Here is a 12,518-nt window from a genome sequence, read left to right on the forward strand (position 1 = left end):
TGTGTTGGGGGCGTGGCTGTCTGTAAAAGGAAGATGCGGTAATAATCAATAGTTTATAATAATAATAATAAATATAATAATAATAATAATAATAATAATAAAGGTAAGAAAGGATTATGTGGATTTTGAAAAACCCTTTTGAAATGCATAGGTCAATTATTTTTTTGTTACACTAGGGGCGTAAAATATGTGGGTCAAATTCAAAAGATAAAATAAAAAATCTGCGCAACATCTCTATTTCAAAATATGTTAATGAGAGACTTAAAACATGTTTTATCTATTAGTGAATAATGAAAGCTTTTTATTTTCATACTGGACATGAAATATATGATGTGTATTATCCTCCATCACTGCCAGAAGAAGTGACAGCGTGGACGCGCAGAGAGAGATGAGCACCTGCGCAGATCGCTGTCCGGTTCGGTCTCAATAACATCGACTACTGCAGTCTGCAGGACTGTGAATACGATCATGTACAGCCTGCATTATTGTCGAGATGCATAACAAGGACGAATCAGACCGGCGTTGTTGATGAAATGCTCCCCAGACTCAATCCTCTCGTCGTTCAGCACTATGTGCTGCTCATTTACAGCGACCGCAGTGGATTTGCCAGAGCAGTGGTATGCCAGTCCCGGACAACTGGTGAGTGTGTCTGTTGTGCAGAATATGCTGGGCATTAGCTACAACTTTCCACGAATTAACCCTGTTTTATTCATTTAAGTCTCTAAATGTTTTCTTATTACCCATCTTATTTTTTTGGCTGTTTGTGCGTTCACGTTTATTTTATGTGTTCATTTATACATTTTGTTTGGAATCTAAATTCTTTCTATACTCTTCTTCCATGCAGGATTAATCCAGATTTGGCATCTCTCATCAACGCAAAATGAAGAGCATACGGTACAAAGCAGCGACGGTCAGATGGAGCTGCTCTGTGGCGCGCTGTGACCAGCCCCGCATGTGCCGCGTCCGGTTACTGCTGCTGTGCCTGTGCGTGCTGGTGGCAATGACATTAACACTGGCATTATCACTAGCTAACCAGCACCCAGAGGAGTTTGACTTACCACCAAAACCTCCTGACCTGATCAAAGACAAGGTAAAGGGACTACAGACATTTTTATTTATTTTATTGAATGGTCATTTCAGAAATACAGTCCTGTTGTAGCCCTGTTTTGGAACATGATATTAGCTGTTTGCTTAGATAATATGTTTCAGAAAACAATAAAAGCAGATTTGTTGCTGTTCTAAATCTGGACTAATTAGCTTACACCAATCAGCTCTTTGCCAAATTGTCATCTGTGGTTGACAGAATAACATTTCTTTACATTAATCAAAGGTTTTTTCATGGTGAAAATGCTTCTTTAGAAATTTAAAATGTTCATCACAATTAGAAAAAAATATGGTTCTGAGAAGAACTGATCTCTAAAAGGACAGTGCCTGCTTAATGCTCAAAGGCTTTTTGTATATAGTTCACCCCTCCCCTCCCCACCCACAAAAAATGTTCATCAATTACTCACCCTTCACTTGTTACAAATCTGTTTGAGCTTCTTTCCTCTGTTGAGCACAATTGAAGTTATTTTTAAAAAGTTCTGAAAACCATCATTGACATCCATAATGTTTTCCTACTATTTAATTATACATTTCTGTGTGGAGTTTGCATGTTCTCCGCGTGTTCGCATGGGTTTCCTCCAGGGGTGCTCCGGTTTCCCTGACAAGTCCAAAGACATGCACTATAGGTGAATTTGGTAGGCTAAATTGTTCGTAGTGTTTGTGTGTGAATGAGTGCGTATGGATGCTTCCCAGTGATGGGTTGCAGCTGGAAGGGCTACCGCTACGTAAAACATGTGCTGGATAAGTTGGTGGTTCATTCCGCTGTGGCGACCGCAAATTAATAATGGGACTAAGCCGAAAAGAAAATGAATGAAAGAACACAGGTTTCAAGAGTTCACACTCAGCTGATGATTGATCATAAATCATGTTTGGCATGCTGCCCCGGGAGAAAGCTCTGAGCTTATGAGATCCTTGAGCCCTGGGCTCCCCCCTGTTTGCAGGGTGAGAGGGAGGTTTGAGCTTAGGTAGATCTCGATAAACTCCCGGCTTATTTCTGGCTAATGACAGATATAGAATGGCTGAGGAGAGGTGTACTCGCACAGAGCTTGGCTATGGTATCAATTTGGTCTGTTTATTTACCTAGATTGCGTGTTTTTTAAACTGTGGGAGGAAACTGGAGAACCCGGGGAAAACCCACACAAGCACAGGGAGAACGAGCAAACTCTGCTCAGAAATGTCAGCTGGTTTAGAAGAGACTTTAACCGGAGACATTCTTGCTGTGAGGCAACAGTGCAAATTACTGGGCTGCCGTGTTGCCCATCTGGAAAGGAGAGAGAGTAGGGGTGGGTAGGGGGGATTCTTCAAGACGAAAATATTGAGAGAAAAAAAACTTTGGTTATTTATAGTGAGTAAGGATTTATTTGATTGGATAATCAATCGTGAGCTGATGTGGGACCAGCTGAGAACAATCATAAGCATGTGATCCTCTCGAAATTAGTTTATAAATAAACTTCACTTAAACAATGTGAGGGTGAGTAAATAGTTAGTAATAGTTTCCTTTAACATTTTTTGGAAAGCAAAGCAGTTCTTCTATGCCATCACTGTGAAAACCCATTTTTGGAAATTGTCTGTAAATAGGCACTACTTTTTAAAACTGAAATTTCATGAGTATATTGCAATAATGAGAATATCTTGCTAATTCTTTATGTTTCTGTCACCACATATTCACCATCTTTATTCTCTTGTAGCTGAATCACCAGCCAGGTAAACCCACTGTTGCCCAAGTGAAGCGGCTCATCTCGCAGGTGAATTGGGAAAGACTGTGGTATTTCCAGCTGCGACCCATTCTCATTCAGCGACAGCCTGGAAGTCGAGGAAGTCGAGCTGTTCGTAAAGTAAGACATGTCTGATTTACTATCAGATTTGAATGAAATCTCAGATCCTATTAAATATGTTAGAATCCATCATAATTCAGTGTCTGCCATTTCTGTGGTTTTAGCACATCTTTTCTCAGCTGGATTCTCTTTCGGCTGGCTGGTCTGTTGAAGTGGACTCTTTCATCTCTGAAACCCCGCGTGGCCCAGTTAGCTTCTCTAATATCCTGGCTGTGTTGGACCCGATGGCTCCCCGAAGACTGCTTTTGGCTTGTCACTATGACTCTAAATTGATACCTTCAGACGCAAGTGAGCCACAGAAGGTGTTTGTGGGTGCCAGTGACTCAGCCGTACCCTGTGCCATGATGCTGGAACTGGTCACAGCTTTGGACGCACACCTGAAAAAGCACAAGCAGCTGGTGAGACAAAGTGTTACAGTTATTCTTTAAAAGAAACTATTTTGAGATATTTATATAAACTTTTGATGTCACTACATTTTAAATTGTAACTCCACTGAATTTACCAAAAACACATTGTTTCTCATTATTTTGCTTTGGATTAATTATTATGTTATAACCTTGTCTGACTCATGAACAAGCTGATACTTTTCAGTTAAACTGTTATACTGCTTCAGATAGCCAGCCTGAAACTTTTCAGTTCTTTGCCTCATTTTCTATTTCATTATGGGGTTTAAATAAGGAATTTTAGTAATATTCTAATCACTAATATATTTTTATTTTTTGCTGCATTAGCTTGTCGCATGGTGATCTTAACCACATAGACCAAAAATATTTCCAAAAAATTTAAAATAAAGAAATGGAAGAAAAAACAACTTAAAAAAAATACAAATGTATTACATCATATATCATTAGCAAAAAATAGGAATCTTGTAAAGATTTCAATGAAAAACTGTAGCCTATTGTTATTTAATATTCAAATAGCTAACTAGCCAGCACAACTTTGATAATAAATAAAAATAAAATGCTAAAAAATAATATTTTCCCTAGCCTGTCTACTTAACAACAATAGCCTAATTAGTATTACAATTAACTTTAATATGGGCCACTTTTGGTGTATCACGTTTTTTTTTTTTTGGTCATTTTTAGGTTATAAGAAAGAGGCCCAGGATTTAGAATAAACATGACTTCTGAAATGTTTTCTCTATTTAACAACAATACAGTATGTAAGTAGTAAAAGATGACGTCACTTACGTCAGATTGTATGTTTTCTTGCACAGCTGGATGTTGGACTCATGAAAAATTAGCTGAACTCACTTTAAAGCGACATTCAAAAGACGATTCTGCTTGGTCTTAAAGCCATTTTTTCACGGGTTATTTTCACTATTTATAATGGCATAGCAGTCAAAATAGGACAAATGAGCTCATGTATGGGACAAATTCTGGACCTTTGTCAGCGGGGGGTGGGTCATTCGAACCACCCAAACCTCTCCTGGCTACATGCCTGTGCTTTACAAATTTCATTAAATGACTAATTTGTGAAACTGACAAGTTACAATTTCCTGAATTTACATGTGTGGCTCAAATTAGTAAAGAATATGAGATTCTTAAAGTCTGATGTTACACCCAATTTTAGGAGTTATTATTTTAAATATTATAGAAGTACAGCACTATCTGCTATTAGTGCTATATTTAATTAAATAATGAGTAATACTTTCTTTTTTTTTTTAAAGAATAACTTCACATTTATTTACATGGTTTAATTTGACCAGAAATAAAATGGAATTTAATGGAAAAAGAAAACTTCTTTTATAATCTTCAGAAAAACTTGCACAAAAATTATCATAGAAATTCAAATAAATAATATAACAAAGTCATTTCATTTAAACATATCTGATTAAATTTTCAGTTAAATGAAAATTCTTTAGATTAATCACATTTATTTTAGGCATAAAAACATGGAAAAGAAGAAAAAAATGAGAAAATCTGGAATTTGAAAAAAAAAAACCTAGCATTTCTCTTAAATCGTAATATAAGTTGCTTTCAATATATTTGTTGTCTGTTTTTGTTTTTACTAGTGCTGCTATATAATAAATGTTATTTTCACTTGTTTGCACACATACTGTAATACAATAAAATGTGTGCCTCACACATGTGAGTGGGCTTGACAAATCACCTGTAGAAAACACTCTTTCATCTCTCTGACACTTTAACCGGTCTTTGCACATTTGCACCAGACACTTTTTTACAATTACTTGCATTTATGAAGTGTGTTTCATCCAGGCAAGTGGGCTTGACCTGTAGCAAAACTTTTCTCTCTTTTAACAAAACACTCCCCATTTCTTACTCTAGCGTTATTTTCTGAGCACTATCAGTTCCTTTGTATTGACACTTCTTGTGTGTGCTGCCTCTTGTGGTTGAATCACTGAATGCCTCCTCAATTGTAAGTCACTTTGGACGAAAGAGTGACTAAACGTAATGTTATGTAAAATGTCTTACGTAAACATTCATTCATCAATCAGTATTTTAACTACCTTGAAAATGAGCACTATTCAAATTGAAAATGAATGTATTTACTGGACCAATGCTTTATTGGGTCATTTTACTCAAGCACTTGATTTGTGTTTTTCGTCCACCACTGTGCATTAGTAGCTCATGCTGTCCTGAAATAAAGAGAGCTGTGCAAGTCTCAGAGGAGGTCCCTTCATTTTTTTTCAAGACTTCTGAATAGCTGCAGTGCTGTTGAATTCAGAGTCAGATCTGTTGTTTAACTTGCACCAGAGCCAGCAGCTACAAAACACTGCAAGACTGGAAAGGGTTTTGATGAGGAGAGAAGATCGTTGCAACCTACATAGCAGCTGTGGAATATCAAGTTTCTCATCCTTGGGGACTTGCTATTGATTTTATTTGCAAAGTTTAGTATAATAATAAAACAACTTCCTCCTCATTCAATGTGGAAGTAAAATGGCCATGATTTTAGTTTGGTAAACAGGGTCCTGCAGCAGTGTCATTTGATTGATTTTTGTGTGTGATTTGATTGTCTGTTCACTTTATTTTTGTGAAGATGTCCAGGGTGACCCTTCAGCTGGTCTTCTTTGATGGAGGAGAGGCGTTCGAGCAGTGGTCTCCGACAGACTCATTATATGGTTCACGGCATCTCGCAGAATACATGTCCAGCATTCCTCATCCACCGGGATCTGAACAAACCACACTTCTCAATGCCGTGGTAAGATGACATGAATGTGTATGTGCCTGCGTGTGTGTTTTGTTGTTTTTAAAAGGATAGTACATTTTGAAAAAGAAAAACCCAGCAGTCCATTCAAAAACACTCTAAAATGCAAATAGATTTAATGTAAATTGACTACCTTGATGTCAAAATAACATGAAATTAACATCTAAAATTGATGTCGATCAACACATCAAAAATCACTTACAGGACTGTTCTTTCATTGATTTTATGTGTTTTTGATGCCCATATTAGATGTCAAGTTGATGTTGTCTTGACATCAAGGTTGTTTACGTGCATTGTAGAGATACAAAATCCAGTGTGAATGGTCATGTTACAGTCGTCACTATAACAGGTAAAACATACATAAAAAATTTACTGTACATTCAACTCATTTTGCTAGTGGCGATACACTCTTTTCCTCTACATATGCCCCATGTTTTATCATAAACACCATATTTCTGGAAAACATTTTGCAATTATGAGTATATGTCATGCAGGTTACGCTTTCCTCTCTGTGTACATACACACACACACACTCACAGGCCATTTTATTAGGTACACTTGTCCCATTGCTCGTTAACTCAAATTTCAAATCAGCCAATCACATATAGAAAGGCAAAAGTAACTCAAGTAACCACTTGTTACAGCTGAGTTATAGTAAGGTGTGGCTATAGCAGCAGAAGACCACACCATGTGTCACACCTGTCAACTAAGAACAGGAAACTAAGGCTTCAATTCACAAAGGCTCACCAAAATTGGACAATAGAAGATTGGAAACCTGTTGCCTGGTCTGATGAGTCTCGATTTGTGCTGCAACATTTGGATGGCAGGGTCAGAATTTGGCATCAACAGCATGAAAGCATGGATCCATCCTGCTTGTATCAACGGTTCATGCTGGAAGTGGTGGTGTAATGGTGTGACAATATATTCTTGGCCCACCGTTATTACCAATTGAGCATCGTGTCAACACCACACAGCCTACCAGAGTATTGTTGCTGACCATGTCCATACGTTTATGGCCATAGTGTATCCATATTCTGATGGCTACTTCCAGCAGGTCATGTGTTATGTCATAAAGCGTGAATCCTCTCAGACTGGTTTCTTGAACATGACAATGAGTTCACTGTACTCAAATGGCCTCCACAGTCACCAGAACTTAATTTAATAGAGCACCTTTGGGAGAGGGTGAAACAGGAGATTTACATCATGGATGTGCAGTCTACAAATCTGCAGCAACTGCGTGATGCTATTGTGTCAATATGGACCAAAATCTCTATGGAATATTTCCAATACCTTGTTGAATCTATTACACGAAGGATTAAGGCAGTTCGGAAGGCAAAAGGGTGTCCAACCGGTACTACTAAGGTGTACCTAATAAAGTAGTGTATGTACAGTATGTGTGTACTGTATATATTTATAAACAAAAACTGCTAAACTATGGCTAAATAGCTCTCTGGTGATTTATTGAATAAATGTAAAGTAAATGGTGATGAATTCAGTTAACATTAACATTCCATTATCGAGTATCATCCTCATGTCTTTGCATAGCTGTATGGCAGAAATTAATAAGTTTTAAAACTGTGTATACAACGAAAGTAAATGGAATTTAAAGTTTATTGACCAAAACAGTGTTTAAAATATCTTCCAGTTAATACAGTCATACAGGTTTAGAACAATATGAAGATGAGTAAATACAAATTTGTGTGTACTATCTCTTTAAATAACTATGAATGTATTTTTTATAAAATATAAATATATTGAGTAATGACTGTTATTTGCAGGATCTCCTGGTCCTTCTGGATCTGATTGGTGCTGCTGACCCTATGTTTGTGAATCACTTTGACAACACAGCTCGTTGGTTTGACCGCCTAATCGCTGCTGGTAAAGCTGATTTGACTTTCCATTAATACTAAAGTAATACTGGTTACTCATTAATAGTGTTTAAAAACTAATGTTTGATTTGCAATGACTGAAACTGGAGTAGAAACTACCTGCCACCTTTGCTTTGTTACCTTGCTTTAAAAAGGACATTACATTTACCAAGTTTTTGTCCATATTTTAAGATTAAAGAAAAATTCTGTGAAGAATATGGAGTATTGAATAAAATAAATGAGTGCTCACAACATTTAATGTTATTTTAGTATTAGTGAGATACTATCAAGTTTTTTTTTATAGTTTGAATTAAATATATACAAGTTAGTATGCTAGTTCTGTGCATTACTTTGTGTGTAGTTTTGTAACTGCTCATATATTATCTATTATCACTAATCATATACACATAATGTAATAAAATCAGAGACTTTCTCAATGAAATTTATGTAGTTTAATGTTTTAAATAGGTTACTTATCTTGTCAGGCATCTTCATTCTCTTTCACATATTATCCCCTAAAATGATCCACTTTTCTTGACTGAGCACTATTGTTAAAAGCACAACATGTACAATTTTAGTCTTAGAAATACAACAGCTTTCATCCTTAATCTGCTTAATACTGCCATGATAATAAGTTTTGAATACTCATCTCATCAGTTTTGAATGCTCATCTTTGAACAATTTTTGCAGAAGCCTCTTAGGATATAATGAAGATGACAACTCCCATGATTCCACACTTAGTCATGGTGTCATCAAATTGTGTTTAAATTATGTTATGCTTCTTAATATGCACAGCAAAGTTACATACTATGTCATCAAGTCCTGATAATTTCTTGTAAATAGCTATAGGCCCTATTATTAGGTATTAAAGTCTAAACATGACCTTGATTTTTAATCTCTTTTACTTATATTTCTGGATTTTTAAGAGAAAAGACTTCACACTTTGGGGCTCCTGTCTTCCCATCCCAAAGAGCAGAGGTATTTTATCAAGGATATGAACATGGGCCCAGTCGAAGATGATCATCTTCCTTTTCTTCAGAGAGGTAAGATATTAATGTGACCAACATATCCTACCCCAGCAATCAATTTTGTGTTTAATAGACGTCTAATAAACATCTAAACGTAAGCAGCTTGGTTAAAACAAGGCTAAACTTGGGCTCTCAGTGAAAATCTAATAGACATCTGAGAATAGCCCAAAACTAGACTAGTCATTAAATAGACAGATTAGACAGACTTTACATGTGTAGTCATTTATTTGTTTATTTGATGACTAGTCTAGTTTTGGCCTATGCTTAGATGTCTATTAGATTTTCTCTGACAGATCAAATTTAGTCTTGTTTTAGCCATAACGACTATATTTAGATGTCTTTTAGACATCTATTAGACGTCATAAAAAACCAAAAATGTTTGCTGGGACAGAACAGCGTCTTCCACTAATATTGGCACCCTTTAAATATGAACAAAAAAAGGTTGTAAAAAATGTCTTTATAGCATAGCCTCTTGATTTTTAGTGCAAAATATTACCAAAATTATGATCGAGATTTGAATGAATGTAAAGGCTTTTTTTTCATAAAACCCTATGGTTTGCAATGATGCAGGTAAAGTCAGATGATTGTTTCGGAGACTTTATAATCCCAAGATCTTTTACAATTCTCCAGCAGTAATTCTTGGAGATTTTTTGGGTGTTGGAACTATGCATGGGGCCATAATCGGTTTCAAAGTATACCACAGTTTGAAAAAGTCAAGATTTTAATACCACAAAAATGTTCTGTTATACCATTCCTTGTGTATATGTCAGTTATTATTTTCTTTTATAGTATTTTACCAATATTTTTAGTTTTTTAGTTTCAAAATCTACTGGTCAGCTCACGATTCAGGAAACATCTGAAAAACAAATCTCTTATAAACCAACATGCCAGCATGTTATAGACCTAAACAGTAATAATAAATATATTTTGTTCAGTGGTGATAAAGATTTTGTTTTTTACCCGGACATTTAAAAAGAACAGATTTTAGAGCAGTAATCACAATACAGTGAAACAGTAATATGTATATATATATTTCATTCGAGAAAAATAACAGTAAGAGCTGAGTGATATGACATGATGCATAAACGTGCTTTAAACAGCCATTTACATGTGTTTGCTGCCTCATTACAAACATGAGCAGCAATTTTCAAAATATACACATTAAACTAACAAAACATACATTTCAAGAGCTCGCACTTAGCTGATGAGCGAGTTTGACATGCCGTCCTGGGAGAGAGCCCTCGAGCCCGGGGCTCCCTCACATTTGCAGGGCGAGAGGGTAGTTTAAGCTCTGGTAGGTCTCATGAACTCCTCCCTTATTTAGAGCTGATGACAGATTATAAATTGCTATATAGAGATATACTGCCGGTTAAGAGCTTAACTATAGTGCTAATTTAGATTGATCAATTCACTTAGAACACATGTTTTTGGGCTGTGGGAGGAAACGGGAGAACCCAGGAGAAACCCAAGCGAGCACAGGGAAAACATGTAAACTCCGCATAACTGCCCTGTTAAGGATTTGAACCTGTGATGTTCTTGCTTAAGGCAAAAGTGCTAACCACTGGGCCGCCATGCTGGCCTATAAAGGAAAAGTTGGAGGAGTAGAGTTGGAAATGGGAATTCTTCAAAGCGAAGATAACTAAAGTAAGCAACTCTGGGTATTTATAATAGGTAAGGAATCATCTGATTTGTGAATCATGTGTTAGTTAATGCGGGACTAGTTGTGATCATTCATAATCATGTGCTCCTCTCGAAATTCATTCATAAATAAACTTCACTTAAACAGACCTTATGCCACTTGTGGGTGGCACTGAATACATATAAAATCCATAAATGTATAATCTAGATGCTTTGTGGTTTGCTGTCTGCATCTCGAGTAGCTTACTCTTTCTTAAAGCCTGTCCCATTTTCAAAATAAGAGTCAATGTCAATAAGAGCACTGTATTTTGCTGTAGGACTGACTATATGAATCTTCCATTCATGAACGCAGGAGTACCAGTGCTACATTTGATCGCAACACCGTTCCCTTCATTCCTGCACACGATGGAGGACACGGCAGACAAGATTCACAGACACACTGTGGAGAATCTCACCAAAATCCTGGTGGTTTTCTTGGCTGAATATCTGCGGCTATAATATTACATCTGCCGCGGTCGATACCTCAGCTGCACTGCTTTAGGATATCTGAAAATCAATGTGTTCTCAGAGATGCGTGATGTACTGTATATTCTCAGGCTGCCATCTTGTATCCTCACATATGCTTACCTTTAGACTTTCTGCCATGTTAGTCAATTGGTACTGTGCCTTCAGATAGTTCTGCTATCTAGCAATGCACTATATAGACTAAATAATATAACTATCTGTGCCAAAAAAGTTTACCAATGTTTATTCATCTGTTCGATAACTGTGCAATAATATCAACAGAATGCAAAGTAGATAAGCTCAGGAATGGATGTGAACCTGATGCTATGTAAGAGATTATTATACTATGCACTACAATGAAGCTCTATAATGCTACAACAGTTCTGATCATATTTAATATATTTAATCTCACAAACATTTTCTCAAAAGAGCAGTCTGTAATCTCTAGTAGCTAAATGTTCAATCACGTCTTGATTATATAGTTTTCTGAAAGATATGGAAAGTCGTACTTAAGTAGCAAAAAATTCTGACTTCAGACTTGACATAGACTTGACTTGTGCTTCAACAGAGAGACTCTTCAGATCTGAATACCTTTGAATAATGCAGCTTTTTTAGGTTTTTTTTTTTTTTCGTTCACAAATGATGATTATTTTACTGAGTGGCATTTACTGAGAGGGTAGTAGTGATTGTCTCTTATAATGGGTTAAATAATAAAGGGTAAAATAAAAAAATAAAAATATGACATTTTGATTTACGTACAACCCAATGTACTTTCCTTTAAAATAAGAGTTTTGCTTTTATTTGATGCTGTGGATATAATGGGTTAATAAAGGGTCTAAAAATATGGCATTTTGATTAAAGTAAAACCCAATTTACTTTTATTGGAATAGGCGTTTTGATTTAATTTCATGCTGTGGATCTAAGGTACCTGAAATGTTCTTATGTAAAGACAAATGATACCATAAAAGATATAAAATTATAAAGGGTTTGAAAATCTTATTTTAATATTATAGTTTGGGGGCGGCACGGTGGCTCAGTGGTTAGCACTGTCACCTCACAGCAAGAAAGTCGCAGGTTCAAGTCCCAGCTGGGTCATTTGGGGTTTTTGTGTGACGTTTGCATGTTCTCCCTGTGTTCTTGTGTGTTTCCTCCGGGTGCTTCGGTTTCCCCCACAGTCCAAAGACATGCGCTAGAGGTGAATTGGATGAACTAAATTGGCTGTAGTATATGAATGCGTGTGTAAATGCAAGAGTGTATGGGTGTTTCCCAGTACCGTGGTGACCTCTAATAAGTGACTTTTGAATGATTATAGTTGCTATTAGTTTACTGTACTGTTAGCTGTACTGAATTTATATATTCATTAATTTTCTTTT

The 12,518-nt window shown here is 36.3% G+C and overlaps 1 protein-coding gene across 1 annotated transcript; it reads left to right on the top strand.

The window, feature by feature from the left end:
• The first annotated feature begins 147 nt into the window (after window positions 1-147).
• Window positions 148-12,513, top strand: qpctlb (glutaminyl-peptide cyclotransferase-like b). The gene is made up of 8 exons (XM_001921843.6): window positions 148-639; window positions 845-1,090; window positions 2,793-2,939; window positions 3,044-3,337; window positions 5,940-6,101; window positions 7,886-7,985; window positions 8,902-9,018; window positions 10,994-12,513. The coding sequence occupies exons 2-8, from the start codon at window positions 881-883 to the stop codon at window positions 11,137-11,139; spliced, it is 1,176 nt and encodes a 391-aa protein (XP_001921878.1). The 5' UTR covers window positions 148-639; window positions 845-880; the 3' UTR covers window positions 11,140-12,513.
• Window positions 12,514-12,518: the final 5 nt, after the last annotated feature.

The sequence above is a fragment of the Danio rerio genome, chromosome 21, assembly GCF_049306965.1.
Source record: "Danio rerio strain Tuebingen ecotype United States chromosome 21, GRCz12tu, whole genome shotgun sequence".
NCBI classification, from domain to species: Eukaryota; Metazoa; Chordata; class Actinopteri; order Cypriniformes; family Danionidae; genus Danio; species Danio rerio.